Source organism: Protomyctophum parallelum (genome assembly GCF_964188405.1).
Source record: "Protomyctophum parallelum genome assembly, chromosome: 5".
Classification (NCBI taxonomy): domain Eukaryota; kingdom Metazoa; phylum Chordata; class Actinopteri; order Myctophiformes; family Myctophidae; genus Protomyctophum; species Protomyctophum parallelum.
In genome coordinates, this window is record NC_139702.1 from 11678829 (window position 1) to 11702901 (window position 24073).

Below are 24073 nucleotides of genomic sequence, written 5' to 3' on the forward strand. Positions count from 1 at the left end.
AGACGTGAAATGGTTCCTGTGAGACCCTCCAATACACATGTTTTTGAGTGAGACCTCAGCAGGCATGCATTGCTACAGGAATAGTAGCCTGGCTAATAATAAGCCAGACCGAATCAGCCGTTGGCAAAAAATAATTGCCTGCCGGGTTATTAGCCAGGCTACAGGAATAGGGAAAGATACTCCAAAATGTGTCATTTTGCAAAAATACATTTAATTTCATTTTATTACAGAGCCAAAAAAGAGTTTATTGTCTCCACCAGGCCGAAGGCATGGGGGGAGAGTATGTTTTGCACTCCGTCCGTCCGTCCGTGTGTCCGTCCGTGTGTCCGTGAGCAGATAATCTCCGGCACCGTTAACCCGGTCGATGCCAAATTTTGCACACACACTCCCTGGATGCCAACGATGAACCTCTGCCCCAAAATTTCCAGAACGGCCTGTTATAGCGCCACCAGGAGGCCGCTTTGTGCAAAACAAGTTTTTGCACAGTACACCTACAGATTTTGTCCAAACATCGCGCAAATTGGTACACAGTCTCTCTAGTTTACTTTTGTTGCCCTTTTATCCAACCACCAGATGAAGGCAAGCTGCAATGTCCTACATTCCTATCCTGGTGGAGACCTGTGCCCAGAAGGGCACTTTTTCTAGTTAACTCTGCGTCCGAGTCTGCGTCCGAGGTGGAACTACATATTTTCAGATGAGGTCAGCGGCCAAATACAGATAATTCTGGGGGTCCTCGGCATGAAAAAGGTTGAGCACCGCTGACATATAGAAAGAGAGGATTTTCAGAAAACTGTCAGGATGTAGAAGACATTTTTTGAATCTGATCTCAGGTCAGAATGGGTTAATATGCTGCTTTCTCTTTTCACCAGCTATTAATAGCTCACCTTGAGGCCCAGGGCCATTACAGCCTTCATCATCTAGTTAATCATTAGGACTACTGTACACTTTGCTCTATGACAACACGTTCTGCCAGACCTTGTTGCCGTTACAACAACACCTGACTAAACCATCCGGTTTTACTCGGCTCTCTGCAGAGTACTGAGCAATGCATACCATATCGATGTCTACAGGCGTTGTGTTATCTCTTTAAGGATGTGTCGTAAAAACCACTGGTTTCCTTCCTTTCTATAGCAGGTGGTGGAGAAAAGTACTTGTTTGTTTTGCTTACACTGCAGTGTAGAAGTACTCATCAATTAAAGGACCACTTCACCACATTCCAACCTATCTTCATATAATAGGTTGTCACTAATAATCATGAAAGAAATGGCACGATTATTTTCTACTCAGTCTGTGTCTCATAGGACGGCTGTGGGCAGTTTAGAAACCGTCTTCCCGTGACATCATCATTAGGCAGATTCCTTTTTAAACACGATTGTTTTACAAAAAATTTGATTTTCATTATCGTGAGAACGATGGCTTCCATTTTCGCATTGCAACTTTTCAGGACTAGAAAGCCTGCAGTTTCTATTAGCTTGTATTCCCCATTGATGATGTCACTGGAAGACGGTTTCTGAACTGCCCACAGCCCTCCTATGAGACACAGACAGAGTAGAAAAAGAGTGCGCCATTTTTTCATGATTATTAGTGAGGACCTATTATATGAAGATAGGTTGAAAAGTGGTGAAGTGGTCCTTTAAGTACTACAATTAAAAATGTGCCGCAATTCAAAATGTACTCGAGTAAAAGTACAAAAGTATATTGGCATTAAAATGTACTTTAAAGCACCCAAAGTAGAAAGTACGCACTATTATGCGGAATGCCCGATTTCTAGTTTTCAAATGTATAATATTTTATACAGTATGGGCTACTTTTGAATGGCCGGAATGTGTATAGGGCTTAAGTGGTTAATGTATGTTTTGTAATAATAATCAAAATCTACAAAATAACTAGTTTTCAAATAAATGTAGTGGGGTAAATATGCAATATTTGTCTCTTGAGATGTAGTGGAGTAGAAGTAAAAGTATTGGGAATTGTAAATACTCAAGTAAAGTACCTAAAAATTGTACTTAAGTACAGTATATGTAAGTAAATGTACTTAGTTACTTTCCACACTGCGTTCTAGTCACCCGTCTGCAGAAAATATTCTATGGATTGTGTTATAATATGCAGGTTTCAGGTGCATATAATTAGTCATTACACTCAAAAACGAACACAATGAGGATTTATATTTAACCAATCCCAAATTTATTTTGTTATTTTCATTTAAATATACAATTCTACTCGTACAATCATCCGGTTGGAATAAAAAGTTCAAGATGCATACATTAAGAAAAGCCAAACAGCACCGAGCATGTGCTGTCTTGTCCTCCATCTTGTTTTTTCTCCTCATATACTGCGGTGTAAAAGGGAAGGACAATGTCTGTCTCTTGCCACAAGGTTCCCAAGAGCAAGCTTTTTTAAATACATGTCAAACAACAAATACATTCATTGTTGCAAGAAATCCTATTTTTGACAGAATTCAGTCACGCTGAAATGATGCGGAGAAGAATCTGTGTAAGAAACCGTAAACTTAGCAGGTTACATTCAAGCGATGTGACTTTTTTTTTGTTGTCTTTCTACAATTTGTGTTCAAGTTTTGACAATATTCTCTTCTTAAGCCTTTCATTAATATTTATTTTGAAAGGATTTTGGCAGTAGTGAGAGTTGAAGACACTGGGTTTCACTTCCCAATTTGGTTATTTGGTTATAGAACACAACACAAAGTATAAGAAGTGACCTGTAAGAGTCAAAGTTTTTACTCAAAGTGAAATGAACACACAGAATGTTGCTGCGTAGGGTCAAATAGGAGATAGAATCCTTTAAAATCAGATCATTAGCCTGGTGTATGAAACTAATAAAAGATATTTCACGGCAGTGCAAGCACTTGCCTGTGTTAGCAAACAACTGAAAAGGCAAGGCTTTGGACAGCGTCCCAGATCAGGAATAACATGTCCCAGATCTCTGAAACCTGGTCCTGGTCATTTCAAAGAATCCCCAAATACTCGTAGACCCTCAAGTCTTTCAGTAGATGGTGGAATAAAGAGGCGCACGTTCTTTGGCTGCAGGCCCTCAGCGAGAGACCACGCAAGAGGCCTTAGTAGTGGGTACTTTAGGGAAAACACACCCACCCTCCTTTCAATTAACAATAAACAAAGCCAACGTGTGTAAAAAGGCGAACCACCCCCCCTGTCAAGATTACCACGGTAACCATACAACCAGAGGTCTCTAGATTACCACGGTAACCATACAACCAGAGGTCTCTAGATTACCACGGTAACCATACAACCAGAGGTCTCTAGATTACCACGGTAACCATACAACCAGAGGTCTCTAGATTACCACAGTAACCATACAACCAGAGGTCTCTAGATTACCACGGTAACCATACAACCAGAGGTCTCTAGATTACCACAGTAACCATACAACCAGAGGTCTCTAGATTACCACGGTAACCATACAACCAGAGGTCTCTAGATTACCACGGTAACCATACAACCAGAGGTCTCTAGATTACCACGGTAACCATACAACCAGAGGTCTCTAGATTACCACAGTAACCATACAACCAGAGGTCTCTAGGAGACACCGGTATGCCAGTCGAACCACCCCCAGTCAGATTACCAATTTACCACGGTAACCATACAACCAGAGGTCTCTAGATTACCACGGTAACCATACAACCAGAGGTCTCTAGATTACCACGGTAACCATACAACCAGAGGTCTCTAGATTACCACGGTAACCATACAACCAGAGGTCTCTAGGAGACACCGGCATGGTAACCATTCAACCAGAGGTCTCTAGGAGACACCGGCATGGTAACCATTCAACCAGAGGTCTCTAGGAGACACCGGCATGGTAACCATTCAACCAGAGGTCTCTAGGAGACACCGGCATGGTAACCATACAACCAGAGGTCTCTAGGAGACACCGGCATGGTAACCATTCAACCAGAGGTCTGTAGGAGACACCGGCATGGTAACCATTCAACCAGAGGTCTCTAAGAGACACCGGCATGGTAACCATTCAACCAGAGGTCTCTAGGAGACACCGGCATGGTAACCATACAACCAGAGGTCTCTAGGAGACACCGGCATGGTAACCATTCAACCAGAGGTCTCTAGGAGACACCGGCATGCCAGTGTCTCCAGCTTCCTCTTCCCAGAAATGCCTCCCTCATCTCGCTCTAAATTTTTTAACCTCTTCAAAGAAAAGCGGGGGGATCCTACAACCCGTTACGTTCTCACAAGCCCTTCTTTTCTACCACCATGAGCTCCTTTTCCCTCCATCACACTATTATTATGTCCACTTGCCTTCCCTTCCAGCAAGAGGACGTTATACCCCGACGTCGTCCAGTGTGATGCTACTCTCACCTTCCCCACCACTCCTCCTCTCTCCTGATAGGACGACAAGAAGAGGTTTGCGCTATAAAATCCCAGCCAAAGTGCTTTCTTTGTCTTCTCTCTAACCCCCCCCCCCCGCCCAACACAATCCCTCCTCCAGTCCAGCCCCCCCCCCCCCCCCCCCCCCCGACCACTACCAGGAGGTGAAGAAGGGGCGTTTGCAGTGGAAGGTCTGCGTGAAGGCCCCCCCTCCTCCCTCCCCCCCCCACCACTACCAGGAGGTGAAGAAGAGGCGTTTGCAGTGGAAGGTCCCTCCAGCCCCCCCTCACCACCTCCCGACCACTACCAGGAGGTGAAGAAGGGCCGTTTGCAGTGGAAGGTCCCTCCAGCCCCCCCTCACCACCTCCCGACCACTACCAGGAGGTGAAGAAGGGCCGTTTGCAGTGGAAGGTCTGCGTGAAGGCGTTGCCCAGGGTGACCACGCGGCCCTGGCTGCCGGAGCGGCTCCGCTCCACCACCACGCGGGGCATCTGGACCAGCTGGATGGGGCTCTTCCCGTCCTTCAGCGCCTGGCACAGGTTCAACACCTGGAGAGAGAAAGAGTTAACCCAGTTAGACCCGACACAAAGTAAAGCAGGGTAACTGGACTAAGCTCAAGAACTTGTTTACAGCCAGGCCCTGCTCATAGAACATTTCATGGTAGGGGTTCAATGCCTTGTCCAAGGGCACTTCAGCGGTGGTAATTTTAACGTGCCGGTCCGGGGGATACGAACTAGCGACCTTCCGATATCAAGACCGCTCCGCAAACCGTTCGGCCACCGCTGCCCCAAAATTCACCAGATTCTACAAGTCTTCTAAATCATGACAGTTTTTTGGAGAAAAAAAAACTGTTTCTATATCAGTGGTTCTAAAACTTATTTCATGTCAGGAGCCCCAAAATGATATGTAATCGGCCGCCGACCCCCATCTGAAAATATGTTGTTCCAGGGACCCCCCACAAGAGATGTGAAAGAATATATATTCAAAGATTCGCGCCACATTTTCACGATATTTCAAAAATAGGCTATAGCAGATCTACAAGCTCGTAGATGAGCTCGTATGAGCTCGTAGATCTGCTATTTCTCAACAGCTAAAGTTTAAAATAACGGTTCAAGTGGTTAAGAGCTATACCTAAGGCGACACAGACGCGTCCTCAGGTCTAAATGAGTTAAGGAGTAGGCATTAATTAAAGCTAAATAAAATCTCAAGACTGAGAAAAATGTTCTATTGTGCAATTTGTGAAACAGTCCAGTGAAAGGAGCCCCCACACGATAGAACTGTCTCATAATATACAATGGGATGCACCGAAAGGTAAATTTTTGGCTGAAACCGAACACCGAATATCCGAATATGATTAATATTATATATCTTTTTTTTCCTACCATTGCTGTCATGGCCGTACCTTAAAGCTACCTGCTTTATGGCAAAATAAATGGTTATGGCAAAACTTAACTTAAATAATAATCACTATTATGGGTCCATAAAACATTTATTCAGCTCTTTTGAATGCATTAATTGCATAAACTATTCGGTGATATATTTTCTGCCTATATTCGGGCCGAAACCAAATAGGCCGAAAATGCATTTTTTGCCATTTCCTGCCGAATATTTTCTGCGGCCGAATATTCGATGCATCACTACAATGAACACAATGTAAAATGATGACGTTTTAGTAATATTTGTTCCTGATGTTCTACATACAGCCAACCAGGGGAAGAAATCACACATTGAGGCTTTAAGCAAAGGTGTTACCAACGCGTGATTTGGGATCGCACTGGAATGACTCCCCAAATGTAAACCACGCCCAGACCGTCTCCAACTGGCTGGCTGTTTCCAGAATGCATAATAATAATAATAATGTGCTTCCGTTAAAACTGTTATATAAATAAGAATCTCTAAATAGATGGATAGAGATGGCTGTCTTGTGATGCTATTTATAATCCTTTGTTTAACACATAAAATAATATTGAGTTGATATAAAGTGGCAGTCACTGTTTCTCTCTCTCTCTCTCTCTCTCTAAGACAGCTAGAGGGAGAGAGAGAGAGAAGCGTGAACTCAACTGAGTTCACGGCTGTTCACACTGAGTTCACACTGAGTTTGGCGTAAAAATGAATAATAAATAGCGTCACAAGACAGCCATCTCTATCCATCTATTTAGAAATTCTTATTTATAAAGCAGTTTTAATGGATGCACATTATTATTATTATTAATTTATTATACATTCTGGAAGCCAGTTGGAGACGGTCTGGGCGCGGAGAAAATGACCGGAAACAGTAGGGGGCAATAGGGGGGCGGGGCATGCAGGAGAGAGAGAGAGAGAGAGACAGTAGGGGGCAATAGGGGCATGCAGGAGAGAGAGAGACAGTAGGGGGCAATAGGGGCATGCAGGAGAGAGAGAGAGACAGTAGGGGGCAATAGGGGCATGCAGGAGAGAGACAGACAGTAGGGGGCAATAGGGGCATGCAGGAGAGAGAGAGACAGTAGGGGGCAATAGGGGCATGCAGGAGAGAGAGAGAGAGAGACAGTAGGGGCAATAGGGGCATGCAGGAGAGAGAGAGAGAGAGAGACAGTAGGGGGCAATAGGGGCATGCAGGAGAGAGAGAGACAGTAGGGGGCAATAGGGGCATGCAGGAGAGAGAGAGACAGTAGGGGGCAATAGGGGCATGCAGGAGAGAGAGACAGTAGGGGGCAATAGGGGCATGCAGGAGAGAGAGACAGTAGGGGGCAATAGGGGCATGCAGGAGAGAGAGAGACAGTAGGGGGCAATAGGGGCATGCAGGAGAGAGAGAGACAGTAGGGGGCAATAGGGGCATGCAGGAGAGAGAGAGACAGTAGGGGGCAATAGGGGCATGCAGGAGAGAGAGAGACAGTAGGGGGCAATAGGGGCATGCAGGAGAGAGAGAGAGAGAGAGAGAGAGAGAGAGAGAGAGAGAGAGAGAGAGAGAGAGACAGTAGGGGCAATAGGGGCATGCAGGAGAGAGAGAGAGATAGTAGGGGCAATAGGGGCATGCAGGAGAGAGAGAGAGAGAGACAGTAGGGGGCAATAGGGGCATGCAGGAGAGAGAGAGAGAGAGAGACAGTAGGGGCAATAGGGGCATGCAGGAGAGAGAGAGACAGTAGGGGCAATAGGGGCATGCAGGAGAGAGAGAGACAGTAGGGGGCAATAGGGGCATGCAGGAGAGAGAGAGACAGTAGGGGCAATAGGGGCATGCAGGAGAGAGAGAGACAGTAGGGGCAATAGGGGCATGCAGGAGAGAGAGAGACAGTAGGGGCAATAGGGGCATGCAGGAGAGAGAGAGACAGTAGGGGGCAATAGGGGCATGCAGGAGAGAGAGAGAGAGAGAGAGAGAAACAGTAGGGGGCAATAGGGGCATGCAGGAGAGAGAGAGACAGTAGGGGGCAATAGGGGCATGCAGGAGAGAGAGAGAGAGACAGTAGGGGGCAATAGGGGCATGCAGGAGAGAGAGAGAGAGACAGTAGGGGGCAATAGGGGCATGCAGGAGAGAGAGACAGTAGGGGCAATACCCATGCAGGAGAGAGAGACAGTAGGGGGCAATAGGGGCATGCAGGAGAGAGAGAGACAGTAGGGGGCAATAGGGGCATGCAGGAGAGAGAGAGAGAGACAGTAGGGGGCAATAGGGGCATGCAGGAGAGAGAGAGAGAGACAGTAGGGGGCAATAGGGGCATGCAGGAGAGAGAGACAGTAGGGGCAATAGGGGCATGCAGGAGAGAGAGAGAGACAGTAGGGGGCAATAGGGGCATGCAGGAGACAGTAGGGGGCAATAGGGGCAATATGAGGGAAGACATGAAAATGGGTCGGACAAAAATGGAAAGACTGACATGAAAACTGTAAAAGTTCACAACAAATGAGTATCAAAGCTGTGTGCTCACCTGCCCCCTCATAACGGACATCTGTCTCTCAAACATGGTTTTGTCAAAGCCTTTATCCGTCTGAAGATAGGAAAATAAAGCACGTTACTTACAGCCATTCATTTCCAGCAGGAAGAAAGTTAGATTAACTGTTATTTTTAATGTCTTTACATTCATGTGAAAGGTTACGGTGGGATCACGTTCACACTACAGTGGGGTAGATCGCTTTTGCTTGACAGGTGGCAGAGCACCACTGTGACATTCTTTGTAGCCATCACACGTTTATAAATGTCAAGAGCGTGAATATGAAAGTGGGAATAACAAAAAGGTTATATAAAACTCATGTGGCTGACTGGTTAATTTATACAGATACCAGAAGTCAGGAGAGGCAGACACTAGTAATAAGAGGAAATACGTTGCTGGAGAATGGAGATTATATTCATAGTACAATACAATTTTACTTGAATGTGTTTAAATTGAGTGCTAGTTACCTTAAACATTTCATAGAGATCCTCACAGAGGTCCTGGACAAAGTTCATGTCGGAGATACGGGACAGCACCAGGTCTCGGGTCTCCTGAGAGAAGGCCACCTTGGCCTGAGGCAGCCATGCCCAGTGGAACGGGTCTGACACACAGGGAAGGATTCATATGAGAGAAGGCCACTTTGGCCTGAGGCAGCCATGCCCAGTGGAACGGGTCTGACACACAAGGAGGGATTCATATGAGAGAAGGCCACTTTGGCCTGAGGCAGCCATGCCCAGTGGAACGGGTCTGACACACAAGGAGGGATTCATATTCACATTACACTTTGGCCTGGGGTAGCTATGCCCAGTGGAAAGGAGGGATTTATATTCACATTACAGTCTCCTGAGAGAAGGCCATTTTGGCCTGAGGCAGCCATGCCCAGTGGAACGGGTCTGACACACAAGAAGGGGATTCATGTTCACATTATAACGTTCCAAAACATGAAATGCCACTTCACCCCTTTTGCAACCAGCTCTTATTTTAATGGTGTTTGGGAGACAAGAAACACTTTCCTGGGGGGTTTGAATGTGGGTCAGTTGTGTTTTTAGTATATTTTAGTATTTCAAAGTGTCAGTGATGTCATGGACACTGGTCTCTCTGCTGGATTACTACAATGACCATAATGCTTTGCTTGCACTCACCCCACCTTGTGGAGAGGGAGAGGGCTGTCTTACTGAGACAACATGTAGTAAGGAAGTAAGTGAGTCCAGTGTCCATGATGGCATCACTGATGGCATTTGAAATACTAAAATATCAAAAAAACATGTATTACACACATATTAACCCCAGGAAAGTGGGAAATACAGATACGAAACCAACTTACAGGCTCTCCATTCGTCTGGGTGTTTAAAGGGGAACGCGAGGCCGTTATCTATGGCTGCTATTCTGATGCAGGAGTCTGGACTGTTTTCTGGCCAATCGGTGTCCTATACCAGGGTTGGAGAGAGAGACAGAGAGAGAGAGAGAGAGAGAGAGAGAGAGAGAGAGATAATTAAGCCTCATTTATGCGTGTTGGGCGACATACTATCACTCGACAAAAACCTTTTGTCGATTTGTTTTATTTTAGCTTCTTCATCCGTGTAAACTGTAAAGTATGAATCCGTTTGTCATCAGCAATAACTGCCTCGCTTAATCCAGCAGATAGCAGACAACCTTTGGTCATTTCGGAATCAGTGTGTGTGTGTGTGTGTGTGTGTGTAACCATATACAGTTACAGTATGGATACAACACTCTGTATATCTCTATCCATTGTATGACTCATGCAGAGTACATGAGATAGATTAGTGATAGTGACATCAGCGTGTCCCCACATCTCTCCCATGACCTACAGACAGTATATATGCTGTTCACTACAGCTGGAACTAACGACGTGTCTGTCTGTGTGAACCAGGTTAACTACAGCTGGAACTAAAGACGTGTCTGTCTGTGTGAACCAGGTTAACTACAGCTGGAACTAACAACGTGTCTGTCTGTGTGAACCAGGTTAACTACAGCTGGAACTAACAACGTGTCTGTCTGTGTGAACCAGGTTAACTACAGCTGGAACTAACGACGTGTCTGTCTGTGTGAACCAGGTTAACTACAGCTGGAACTAACAACGTGTCTGTCTGTGTGAACCAGGTTAACTACAGCTGGAACTAACAACGTGTCTGTCTGTGTGAACCAGGTTAACTACAGCTGGAACTAACGACGTGTCTGTCTGTGTGAACCAGGTTAACTTAGACCCTCCAGAAAAGCGCGGGCAAAAATCCTTGATTATGCGGGTTAAAATCCTTGATTTAGCGGGCCAAAATCCTTGATTATGCGATTAAATATGTGGTTTTTCTGCACTTTTATGTGGTGAAATTGCGGGAAGTTGCGGAATATGCGGAAAGTTGTGGAATATGCGGAATATGCGGGAACTGGAAAAAAGATGATTCTTCTCAAAAATACCCTTTTTGTCCCAGGGCACACTTTTCATAGCCTAAAAATCTCGGGGCACACCTAGATATACGGTGTATAGGCCTATCTATATACATACATATGTGTATGTATGTGTGTGTATATATATATACACACACACACACAGTGTGTGTGTGTGTGTGTGTGTGTGTTAGCTGGAACTAACAACGTGTCCGTCTGTGTAAACCAGGTCTTACCTTGGTTCCCCCTCCTGGCTTCTCATACTTGACCAACCAGTTGTCGTTCCCTCGATCTGGGGAAGGAGAATTATTTGTTTTTAAGAAATAAAGGACATAGAGATAATAAATAGTTAGTGTCTGGGAGGAGCACCGAACTATAAAAGTGTCTCAGAATGGAAGCTAGTGTTGGGCGTCAGCCCTGCATGCCCTTGAGCTAAACCAACACATTTCCTGACTTCGTCTTCGCACGCACACGCACACGCACACGCACACGCACACGCACACGCACACACACACACACACACACACACACACACACACACACACACACACACACACACACACACACACACACACACACACACACACACACACACACACACACACACAGACATTTCTCCCATGAATGAAGAAACCTCAGATGACTTCCCCTTTTCAACCGAGCTCTGACGACAGTAGCAGTAAATGACTAACCGTTACCAAACACACTGACAGGACCGTTGACGACGTACTGTAATTTAAAATGACATTTACAGTACTTTAAAGTTGAGATCTTTTATTTAAAAAAGGCAGAAGTAATAGAGGGTAAATGCGCATGCATAAAGTGAGTGGCAAATCGAGTGGCAACAACATTAGTTTAACGTTGTTTAATGAAATCAGATGCAATCTGTTTGGCTGTGTGGGCTGTCTGTCAAGGCCAGAAAGTAGTTTTTCCCCCCCGCATAACTTAGTTCCAGGTATGATGATTGACATAATCAATTATTCTGCATGTGGAGGTGATAAAGAGGTGGCTTTTGGACTACTGTGCAAAGGTCTATCTATGATCAGTATACAGTCATCTCAACTGTAAACAGAGACATGGCGCACACACACACACACACACACACACACACACACACACGCACCTGTGTTTCTGATAACATAGTCCAACACCACCAGCCTCTCAAACTGTGACTGCAGCTGTTTCCTGATGTTTTCCGGCAGCGGATCCGCCTCAAAGCGCCTCAACCAATAGTCTGCTTCGTGGTAACCCTCCACAAACAGCTGAAATGACCCGACCTGGAATGACACACACACAGAAGAGAAAGAAGAACCCGTCACATCTGGGACGTGCACACAAAGGGGGGCTTCAGCCCCTGGCCCTTTTACCCCGTCTGTAAAACAACTGCCCTCTCCAGACCATGAATGCATGCATTTACTATGGTGAAAGAAATGCAAATGCCCCTCCTCTCCTTTCCATGCCATACCCAGTGATGTAAACAGGTTTTCAATGTAATGAGTCCCGGGATGCAGGGATGGTCTTTTAGATGAGTCCCACTTCAACGACGTTAGGATTCATATTTTGCGATTTTTTACAAATTGCAGGATTTAACTCCCATTTTCATTTTATATGGTTATAATGTGGTTATATTCATGTAGAAAACAGAAGAAGAAATGATTATAATAACTAAAGCTAGCAAAATAAACTAGAATTAAAAAAACCAGTACAGTAGTACAGAGGTCGTTGTTTTATTGCGTCCCTTAACTATAAACTGTGTTTTGGGGTGCAAAAGGCACCCTATTTTAATCTCTGCATACCCGAGAATTGCTTTTTTCGGGAACTCTCCTGATCTTGAACTCAGCATTTTGCATAGAAAGAGTTTGTTAATTAGAAATCCATGTCATCGCCGCATCTCCAGTAGCCAACGAGTGTGGGGGTCCCGCCCGGAAAACAGCTGATCTACAAGCTCTCAACGCATCGCAGCCGTGACACGTTGAGAGCTTGTAGATCGGCTATTTTCTTCCAAAAGTGACCTCTTTACGGAATGTCAGCCCCTGCCTCTCTAACACTCTCTGCACGTCACATTATCTAGAACACACATTTAAACCTAAAGAATAAAGAGGACCAGTTGATGTTGTTCCCAGCGTTTGCACTTTGCATTGCATCCAATCCAAAGTAAACACTATGGCATTCTGTCTTTAGGTGGAATTAACAAACATACATTTATTTGAGCAAGGGCAAATAAATGACCACGGCGTGTTGGCTCTTGTATTCAATTCATGATTAGGGTCATATATTTAAAGCTCTCACATCTAGAACACACGTTATCTAAACATGCCCAATCTTGAACACACACAGTCACATCTAGACCTGGAACATCTTGTGCATACATTATCTAAACCCGTCCACATCTTGCACAAACATTATCTGCACAAACGAAAGTATCGCATGTCTTTCAGCAAGCTTTTGTTCTTGCTTAATGTAAGTCGCTCTGGATTAAGAGCGTCTGCTAAATGCCTAAATTGTAAATTGTAAATATACAGTATAATCAACTGTTTGTTCACACAGACTGTGTTATAACTGCTGCACTATAGATGTAGTGTTGATAAGCAAAATGTGAGCATGAGTTAAAATAGTATGTCTGCTGCCTTCCTTAAACAACTTCCTGTATAGGTATTCTCAGTTACAAAGACAGGAATACATTAACGTGAATAACATAAGTTAAAATGCCTTGCATATTATAAACAAAATGTATTAAATAAATAGTAACATACATATTTCAACGGAGCTGATTTGAGCCTATGCTTTACCCTGGCAGCTCTGCAAACAACAAGGCATACATTAACCCATTTCGACCAGAGAAATATTCTACAAATGTCTTCTAAATGCCGGTACCGACAGTTTTCTGAAAAACCATACGTTTCTATGTCAGCGGTTCTCAAACTATTTCAAGAATTACATGTATTTGGCCGCCGATCCCCATATGAAAATATGTAGTTCCACGGACCCTCCAGACTCAAAGTTTTGAGTTAAAAACGTTTGCTCTGAAAGAATATATATTGCCGCACTATTGAGCTTGTAGATCTGCTATTTTCCAACAGCTAAAGCATAACATAATGCTTCAAACCACAAAATGGGTTAATGACAGAAATTCAATTCAATTCAATTCAATTTTATTATAGTGTCAAAAACAAGTTGTCTCAAGACACTTTACAACCAACAAAGATCCACCCAGAGCAAGCAATATTGCGACAATGGTAACGAAAAACTCCCCTTTAGGAAGAAACGTCAGGCAGAACCCGACTCTAGGGTGGGCGGCCATCTGCCTCGACCGTGTCGGGGGGGGGGGGGGGGGGGGGGGGGTAAATGACTGTGACGGGTTACCTTGGGTGGGAGGCCCACTCTGTGGAAGCGTCGGCCCACCTTGGGGACCTTCTCTAAGGCATACTTCTTCCCTCTGGACTTGGCTCTGTCGATAGCACTGTAGTGGAACGTCTCGCTGGATAGATAGACCACCTGACCGGAAAAACACAAACTTTTAACTGGGAATAGATCCACACTCAGGTTGTGCTCCACTGAATTATCCACTTAAACCAGGGGTGGGCAACAGTTTTTTTGTGGCTTTCTCCTTTATTATTTTATATTGTTTTTATGGAGGGATGGACAGTAGGCTGACAGGGAATGGGGAGAGAGATGCATGGGGGGGGGGGGGGTGACGGGATCGGGAGTCGAACCTGCGGCACACTGCCAGACTGGATTACCAGCCAAGGTGCCTGGACCGCTGAGCCACGGCCCAGAGGGGTGGGCAACTTTGACGATGGAGAGGGCCACTAAATTTCCACACTCACTCCACTGTCGTAGCAAAAATAGCTGATCTACAAGTGTGACACGTTTTGAGCTTGTAGATGGGCTATTTTGAGTTTTGAGCTTGTAGATTGGCTATTTTTTATATTTGAACTGAAATCCTGAATGTTTATCTATTTTTTTTTATTGGAATCCTCATTTCAAATCATTAGATTTCAAATGCATTTAGTTATAGTCATGTTAACTTTATGAACTAAATACAAATACATTGGACATAAAAACACTGGACAATAACATTTTAATATTAGTAATTAGCTGAAATCCCCACTATACCAAATATCTTCCCCCAAAATAGCCAATTTACAACACTAGGACACTAGGGTTGAAATGGATAAACCCCATTAATAAATGTACTCTGTTGTTGTGAGCTTGTAAAATGACAGGTTGACAATGGTTAAGATGACATGACTAAACATCTGAATACGTTCAATAGAATTGCTGTTCGAGTCTTTGTTGTAAACTTGTAAGTGGAGGAGGTTATGGACTCTCCAGGGGACATATCACTGGAGCCTCACCTTGGTTTTGGGCACCACTCCCAGGCTGAGTTTGGGACATATAACTGGAGCCTCACCTTGGTTTTGGGCACCACTCCCAGGCTGAGTTTGGGACATATAACTGGAGCCTCACCTTGGTTTTGGGCACCACTCCCAGGCTGAGTTTGGTGTCGACCAGCGAGGCAGCGGCCTCTGAGAGGTAGCCCTGGTTGGGCAACAGGCAGCCTCGACCGAAACAACAGGGACAGCACAACTAGAGGAGGGAAACAAGGAAGGATGGGGAGGTCCATGGAGAGCAGAGGAAAACAAATTAACCCATTTCGACCTGGGAACGATTCGACAAATGTCTTCTAAATCCTGACAGTTTTCTGAAAAACCCATGTTTCTATGTCAGTGGTTCTCAAACTATTTCAGGTTAAGGACCCCCAGAATTATCTGTAATTGGCCGCGGACCCCCATCTCAAAATATGTAGTTCCAGGGATCCCCCAGAAGCACATATAAAAATTAAAAAATAGCAGACCTACAAGCTCGTGTGCTATTTTTCAATAGCTAAAGTATAACATTACGCTTAAAACATCAAAAGGGATTCCTGCCCAAAATGAGTTAAGGGAACGAAAGGCGCACGGTGGTGGTGGTGGGGGGGGGGGGTGTTAGGAAGGAAAGGGAAGCCAGGGCAATGTTAAGTGCTTTCCGCTGTTTAACACTTCTTGAGAGACATGGAGAATGTGCGACACAGTGACAGACAGACACACAGTGACAGACAGCATACCTTATGGAAGTATTTGGTCCATTTGGGGTTCAGGTGACCGTAAGGCTCTTCTGACTTTGGTTTGAAAACACCTATGATTTTCTACAGATGGGCACACACACACACACACACACACACACACACACACACACACACAACAGAAGACATTAATGACCCATTTCTAGAACCAAAAAAATTTATGAACTGTATTAACAAGACCAATGGATATGTTCACAAAGGATTATAGTGGGAATAAAATCTCTCTCTCTCTCTCTCTCATATATATATATAGATATAGATAGAGACAGAGAGAGAATAAAATAAATAGCATAAAGAGGCCATAAACTTTGATGACGAAAAGAAAGAAAGAAACCGACATAAGAACAAAGCAGGAGAAGAAAAAGAGTCTACAAGCCATACTTGGATCAATGCCCTCTCCTAGCAAAGTGCACATTACGCCTGCTTTATAGTATACGTAGTTGGCGTGCCGCTGTCGCACAGTGAAATTAAAATAACAAAGTTCACAACAGCACAACAACACTGAGTCAAATCAAGGGTTAGGCCTGTTAATGTGATCCGATCACACCGAGATATCCGTTATCAATTGGAGCATCAGTGCTGCATTTCAGCAGCAAGCCCCTGGGTTTAGGCTTAGCAACAGGAAAGGCCTGTTTGAGCCGTCGCTTGGCCTGGCATCCTCACCCAGGTCCTTCCTGGACCCCTAGACGCTACATTCCTACCCTCTCTCTCTCTCTCCTCTCTCTCTCTGGACCCCTAGACGCTACATTCCTACCCTCTCTCTCCCCTGTTCATTTCCTTTATTTCATTCCTCCTTTCCGTGACACATTTTTAGACCTGAGGGCGATTCTTAAAAAATGTTTTCTAAATCCTAAAGGTTTTCTGAAAAACGTATGTTTCTATGTCTCAGCGGTACTCAACCTTTTTCATGTCAAGGACCCCAGAATTATCTGTATTTGGCGTCCGACCCCCCCCCCCCCCCCCCCCCCCCATCTGAAAATATGTTGTTCCAGGAACCTCCCAGAAGCAAAGATTTGAGTTAAAAACGTTCACTCTGAAAGAATATATATTCAATGATTTGCGCCACATTTTCAAGATTTGTCAAAAATAGCAGACCTACAAGTTCATAGCGCGGCACTCGGTGCCGCGCTATGAGCTTGTAGATCTGCCATTCTTCAACAACTAAAGCATAACATAATGCTTAAAACACCAAAAGGGGTTCCTGCCCAAAATGGTTAACACATTTGATCTCTCGGACTCTCCTCTGGAACCTGATGCGATCAGCCTGTTAAAGTCAACCAACATTTCTTGTCTTAGTATTAGTCGATGAAAACAACACTACCCTTGGTCAACAACTGCCCTGAACAGCTTGCATGTGGACCATTTGATTGTGTGTTAGATTGCTCTCCTCCTTCTGCATCTACTCTACAAATAAAAAGAAAATGCATTCTTGGTTAATGGCTAGTTTGGCTACCCTATTATCTACTCTCTCTCAACGAAAACAAGACTGGTCAACCCAAAACCCCAGGTAACGGCATGGCTTTCATGTGGATCTCTGACAGGGACACAGTAAGATCAATGATTTAAATCAATGTAACCAAATAGACCTGTGGAGCCTGCTTGTGCATTGCGTTGTGTTGTGGAGGCTGTGAGCTTGTAGATGTGGTGTGAGCTTAAAGATTGGCATTAAACTAACATTGAGGAAAAGAAAGAAAGAAAGAAAGAAAAGCAGGTGCGCTTCCTCTGGAAACTGCCCTTGGTTGAGGCAGTGGGTGCTCAGCTTTAAATATAACTGAAGGTTTTTTTTTATCTGCATTCTGCTCTGAAGAAGGCTACGGGCGAAACGCGTCAGCGTTCTCAACAAAATGAGGAATTGCATCTGAACCAGACTTTTATTACGTGGTTGGTTTATTAATTGACGATATGAATGTCTGTTTCAGTCTGCCATATCTCCGGCATGTAGCTGCTTAGCTTTAGTACAGTTAAATGTGACATTAGCCTGCAGGGACGCTGGGTTATATAGACTCAGCAATCATGTAACTACAATCCTGTGATATTGTCTCTGACAAGGGTTTGTATGTCTGTCCCCTAGGCCTAGGCCACGCCGTAAACACAAAACACAAAGGGAAGTCGGCTAACAAGTGTCCCATCCACTCCTCCTCCTCCGGCCACTCCCTCCTTACCCCTTTGGGATCTTTGACGAAGTAGCTCCCGCTGGAACCCTGGGAAATCCTGGCGGGAAACACTCCGTTCTCAATAGCCTGTTCTGCCCTTTGGATGATATCGGCGAACTCTGGGTCCTCTGGGAAATGATTGAAGTCTCCAAGACTGTTCGCACCTGGTGAAGGGGAGGGAATACAGGAGAGTATGAGAGTATGACACACGCGTGTGTGTGTGTGTGTGTGTGTGTGTGTGTGTGTGTGTGTGTGTGTGTGTGTGTGTGCAGCAGACACATACTGTATCCCACCTCCTCCTCAGCTCACAGCTTTGATGAAAGGCACCCAAACACACATGCAGCGTATGGTCTAATCATACGACATGACACGTCTCCTCCCTGGGACGCAGAGCAGTCAGCTGACGATGAGAAGCCATATGTTCACCATCAGTCACACCGAGTCACAGGAGACATGACGGTACGCAGCACAGCGGGACAGGCATGAAGGAGAGAGGAATGGAGGGAGAGACTGGCTAGGGCTGGGGGGGCGATAGGACTTCATGAAGGAGAGAGGAATGGAGGGAGAGACTGGCTAGGGCTGGGGGGGCGATAGGACTTCATGAAGGAGAGAGGAATGGAGGGAGAGACTGGCTAGGGGTGGGGGGCGAGAGGACTTCAAATCAATAGCACCATTACTTCAAAACTTTTTCTTTGATTTAACGATTATTTGAACCCATTTAGACCTGAGGACGATTCTAAAAATGTCTTCTACATCCTGACAGTTTTCTGAAAAAGCTATGTTTCCATGTCAGTCGTTCTTTGATTTTTCAAAAATTGCAGACCTACAAGCTCGTAGCGCGCCACTCGTGGTGCGCTATGAGCTTGTAGATCTGCTATTTTTCAATAGCTAAAGCATAACACAATGCTAACACCAAAAGGGGTTCCGGCCCAGAATGGGTTTTAAAATAAACTAAGTGAAAATAGCAGATCTACAATGAACTCCACCATTGTACAACGAAGTACTGTATATAATACAAGGCTTAGGTAGTTAATCAGACCAATTTATTGTGTAACCACGAGAAAGAAACTTGCTTCTAGGTAAATCAATTAAATTAAGATTAAGTCAAGTCAAGTGAAGTTAGTTATTGGTTGTCTAGAATAGAATGTCTACATTTCGGCATCAACGTATTTTCAGTTAATTTCCCAGCCCTAGGAGAGATGAGATGGAACACAGTTGGAAAGGCAGGAATGATAGGAATGGACTGACTGAGAATTGAGAGGAAAGCAAAGGGGAAGCAATTCAGGTGAAGAACACAAGAAAGAAGAAGTCAACAAAAAATAAAGCAGGCCAGCGAAGTAGAAGAATAGAGCGGAAGAATGGAGTTGACAATATGATGGAGAAATTTGACCCACGCTCCAGGTCACTGGAGTGGAGGAACACGTATACGCTGCTTTCCTGGCCAAGGTGCCCTGCTAAGTGTTTTCTCTTTCAGCCGTTATGTAATAGGCACCTTTATCTTCCATCTTTATCTGGGATAAAGTGTTCCATTACCTACGACGCTGTACAGTGCGGAACCCTCCGATCTGAATGAGTTTGTGTTGGCTGTTCAATATCCTCACACGGCCGCAAAAAAGCACCACCACCAACCCATTAAAAGTCAGGCCAATTAACCTCTTTTTCTTTTTAACAGAGTTGTGGGGTACTGACGCCAGGGCTTTCAAGTTCAACAGCAGTGACGTGTTTCTGGCTATGCTCCATTTGTGTCAGTTAAGAAAGAGAACTGTACTTTAATTCTAAGCAACGAGCCTTTCCCTGTGTAAGCCCTTTTTTACAGTCAGGCAGCCTAGTGCTTACTGCTGTGCAGAGCAGCCCTCCTGCTGTGATAAAGCACTACTGTGCCCATTAAATGACCATGGCCTGTGGGGTGGATGAATATGAAATATGCAGAAGGCAGACAGGCAAGTAAACACACTCAAATATGACCCACTTGATATTGGAAAGTGTGAGCACAGGCAGAGGCATAGTCAAGTGTATGCACTCAGTAGGCAAGGAAGTAAAATGGCCCATCTCTGTCTGTCGGCCACACCGACTGCACAATGACAGTATTGTTGACTTTTATGTGTCACCTTATTACCCCAATGGTGCATTCCAGGGAAGATGGTGCAATTCCAAATAGTATATGTTGATTATGTTCTCTGCTCTGCTTAAGGACAACAAAGGAAAGAAGCTGTAAGCTTCTTTTTTTTTGCGTTATCCGTTTGATTATGGTGGGTCAGATGTATGTTACATGAGACAAAGGTTTTTATTTCATGATCAACCAATAAAGATATGAATGAATCAACCATCCAAACAAATTTTTACATAGTGGTACAAAGTTAGAAACTTGTAGAAATGTTGTAACGTCTGCAACTAGAATAGACAGGGATGTCATTTGACAAGTACTGCATTGTCTTTGCAAGTGCAAAGCTGTCATAGCCTTAATACTTTAGGTCAGCATTGGATGTTTAAATGAACCGAATATAGGGTATTCGTATAGCTGCATATGTACTGAATATAGGTCAAAGTCAAAGTCGTACGATTTGTCACACACGTTACCGCAGTGAAATGTGTTCTCCGCATTTGACCCATCTCTTGGAGGAGCGGTGAGCTGCAGCCGTGCCACACTCGGGAATCATTTGATTAATAGATTTCACCCCCCAATCCAACCCATTGATGCCGAGTGTCAAGCAGGGAGGTCCCATTGGGTCCCATTTTTACAGTCTTTGGTATGACCCGGCCGGGGATCGAACCCCGACCTCCCAGTTTCAGGGCGGGCACTCTGACCACAAGGCCACTGAGCTGGTTGGAGGTTATTGCTGCCCTGACTGAGTCTATGGTTGTTGCACAACCACCACCATGCCATGGAAGAGGACCCGACACTGCTTGATAACAGCCATGGGGAAAAGGGACACAACAAAACCCCCCTTTGATTCAAGCATTAGTCAACCTACCTGTGGCCTAGTTTAGATTATAGGCTAATGATTCAAGCATTAGTCAACCTACCTGTGGCCTAGTTTAGATTATAGGCTAATGATTCAAGCATTAGTCAACCTACCTGTGGCCTGGTTTAGATTATAGGCTAATGATTCAAGCATTAGTCAACCTACCTGTGGCCTATAGTTTAGATTATAGGCTAATGGAAAAATGATAGAAAAACTGTTCTCGGGGGCCGCTTGATGCATGCAGAGAAATACATATACACCATTTAAGCTGTCGGTTACGCTTACGGGGATGGAAAAATACAACGAATAATAAATATTAGTTTGTAGGGTATAGTAGAAGACGTAGAAGATGCACCTTGGTCCTTGGGTGTCATTTTAAATGTACTTTATAAATACTTTTTGTGTTGAGTTGAGTTGAGATGCAGTACAGTGTTCCCATGCAGCAATAGATGAAGCACAGTGGTCTCATACAGCTCTAGAAACAGTACAGTGGTCTCATACAGCTATAGATACAGTAAAGTGGTCTCATTTTTACAATAGGCAGAAATTGTACTGCATGTATAAAACGGCATGTTTTTTGCCCCAAAACTGCATGAGATTGTGATAAATGTGGCATGTCTGTACAGGGGAAGCTTAAGGGTATCCAACCCATTTCCATTCACATAAATTGAAGTAACAGCTACAGGGACCTTTTGGAAAATGGCAATGGACGTTTTTCCCTCGCCAAAATGTAGTCAAACGTTCAATCAATTAGGTATTTATATTTACCCCCCCCACCCCCCCTTCCCGACAAGGTGGCATGACAAGGTTGGTCATTGGAAATCTGAGGTTGTTCTAGAATCAAATGGAACAATCTACCTGTCCATATTCGTTCAATAACATCTTTTCATTTGTTTGAAACTGTGCTGTCCTCTCATCTTGAGACTACCTGTTTTCACTAATCATCACTATAGCAGATTCATGATGCAATGATCCATGTGTTATGTCTACGTTATGTCCATGTTATGTGAAATGTTGTCTTGTTGCAGTTTTTGTTTTGTTGTTGTCGTTTGTTTCTTGTTTATCTAGGAATTGTATTGTTTTGTCTTGTTTTGTTTTGTCTGGTTGAATTGTTTGTAAAAAAGTGTCTTTACGTATGAAGTGTATTTTGTGAATTGCGGACCCCCTTGAAAACGAGATGGTTCATCTCAAGGGATTGTTCCTAATAAAGAATTTCAGACAAACGGTATCTCTATCGTTGGTCTCTCTCTAAATTTGAGCGTGCCACAGCCTCCAAAAGACAGTCTCGCCGTTGTTCCAGACAGCAATTCTGCAGGTCTCGTAGGGGTAATAAAACATTAGTAGTAGTAAAACACACAAAAAGGACCATTTTTGTTCTTGGGATCATCAAAATCTGTATATTACGTATTACGTACTAGAAAAAATAAATAAGGGGGGTGCGCGTGGACCCCTCCTGGGGCTTCTACTAGTACGGTTTCCATGGCGACTAAATAATTTTGCAAAGTCAGACTTGTTAATACTGGCCCCAAACACACCTTGTGTTGCAGATATTTCAAAGTAGGATGGAGATTTTTCTTTTAAGGCAGTCATCAACAAATGTATAAAGTAAATTCTGATATTGGCAATTAAGGCTTGATTAAGGCAGATTAAGGCAGTCAAACAACAAATGTATAAAGTAAATTCTGATATTGGCAATTATAAATAAGAGTATTTATTTGTCACTCAAGACTACACTAAATAGGCTACACACATACACACACACACACACACACACTAAACTTTTTTTCTTTCTCTTCTGCACTGTAATTGTTATTTTACTTTAATATTTTTGTTTTTTATGCGTGCCAATGACATTTTATATAATCGTGTTTCCTTTGCTTGATGTTTTTGTGTAAAAAAGAAGAAAGATTCACATGTTCACAGTGATCACCCAGCAGCAGCCACTAAGGACAGGTAGAGACTACTAGAGCGGTGTGTCCTGACTCCTGACAACCTACCAGGTACAGCCACATGAGCAAAATGGAGAGATTGCGTCACCTTGCTCGAACACACCACACACACACGCACTGTACGCGCACACGTACACACACACACACACACACACACGAATATGTGCTTGTATTGTAAACACATAATGTCCGAAATGAACAACAGCCATAGTTTACCTGGCGAGGCCAGCTCGGACTGCTCGGAGCGGTGTCTGATCCTGTGTCGGCGCTGCCGCCGCTTCTCTCGCCCGCTGCCCCGCGCCGCCGACGACGACGAGCTCCCGGCGAGGCACGGCAACAACAGCGCCTCCTCTTCGCCGGAGCCCTCCTCCTCCGTGTCCAGGTCGGTGAGGATGCTCTCGCAGGAGCCCGACATCCGAACGGCGCCGCCGGGGTTCGAGTTGTTCGAGGCGCCCACCCCGCCGAGCGCGAGTCCCAGTCCCAGCAGAGGACCGGCGGTGACGGTGCCGCTGCTGCCGCCGGGGGTCCGGTGGTGGTGGTGGTGGTGGTTCGTCTCAAAGCGAAACGTCGGCGGTTCGTCTGAGGAGGAAGAGCAGACAAAGTTGGAGGACTCCTCCGACGTAGGAGAAGCCGCCGCCGCGGCTCCTCCACCGGCGGCTCCGGTGTCCACCGCCGCCGTCTCCGTCTCGCACGGGTCGCATTCTAACATCATTTTTTCGGCTCGCTTGAGTTTACGATCAACTTTTCAGCCTTCCAAGTCCATTCTACGCCGATTTCCCCTTCTTTTCAGCACCGGGACAACACGGTCATGTTGTTATGCCAGCTCTGGATGATCGCCTCAAAATAATCCGTCAGGGTTTGCCTGCCTGGCTGCTTCCTACTTCGGTGGCGGCGCATGCGCCCCAGCCACTACCCGGTTGTATATACTGCGTAGTACGACGGTGTGGCTGGCTTGGCAAAAAGTCAAGTGGTGGAAAAAGTTTAGTTGATTTTAGTTTATTTAGTACTTAAGTAAAAGTATCAATATTGCAATTTAGAACTACTCCGTTACAAGTAAAAGTCCGGAATTCAAAATGTAAAACTACAAAAGTATTGGTATCAAAGTGTACTTTAAATTACAAAAGTAGAAAGGAGCCAATTTCTCAAGTTTTCAACTGTATGAAAATCATTTGAAAAGAAATAGATGACCACAAGCTCTTTCCAAGATCGATACGCCTTTTCAG

At 44.6% G+C, this 24073-nt stretch overlaps 1 protein-coding gene across 3 annotated transcripts; it reads right to left on the reverse strand.

Moving 5' to 3' along the window:
* Positions 1-4691: 4691 nt before the first annotated feature.
* On the reverse strand, positions 4692-23720 carry pi4k2b (phosphatidylinositol 4-kinase type 2 beta). 3 transcript variants are annotated; one of them, XM_083764793.1, is made up of 12 exons: positions 23067-23720; positions 17948-18102; positions 15768-15848; positions 15131-15250; positions 14024-14155; positions 11784-11937; positions 10897-10952; positions 9582-9684; positions 8970-9004; positions 8725-8823; positions 8255-8314; positions 4692-4909 (listed from the first exon to the last, which is right to left on the reverse strand). In XM_083764793.1, exons 1-12 carry the CDS (start codon positions 23560-23562, stop codon positions 4736-4738), a joined length of 1665 nt encoding a protein of 554 aa, XP_083620919.1. In that variant the 5' UTR covers positions 23563-23720; the 3' UTR covers positions 4692-4735. The 3 variants fall into 3 exon arrangements, with proteins under 3 accessions (XP_083620919.1, XP_083620918.1, XP_083620917.1); XM_083764792.1 differs by lacking the exon at positions 8970-9004 and adding an exon at positions 8897-8931 and having other exon boundaries at positions 4693-4909; XM_083764791.1 differs by lacking the exon at positions 8970-9004 and having other exon boundaries at positions 4694-4909; positions 8725-8858.
* Positions 23721-24073: the final 353 nt, after the last annotated feature.

Bases quoted from the DNA above. Each gene is read 5' to 3' on its own strand.
- pi4k2b (XM_083764793.1), bottom strand. From the start codon at position 23,562: ATGATGTTAGAATGCGACCCGTGCGAGACGGAGACGGCGGCGGTGGAC. The intron at 9,685-10,896 runs GTAAGACCTGGT...ACCCTGGTATAG, and splicing joins AGCCAGGAGGGGGAACCAAG to GACACCGATTGGCCAGAAAA. The intron at 9,005-9,581 runs GTAAGTTGGTTT...CTTGTGTGTCAG, and splicing joins CCCAGACGAATGGAGAGCCT to ACCCGTTCCACTGGGCATGG.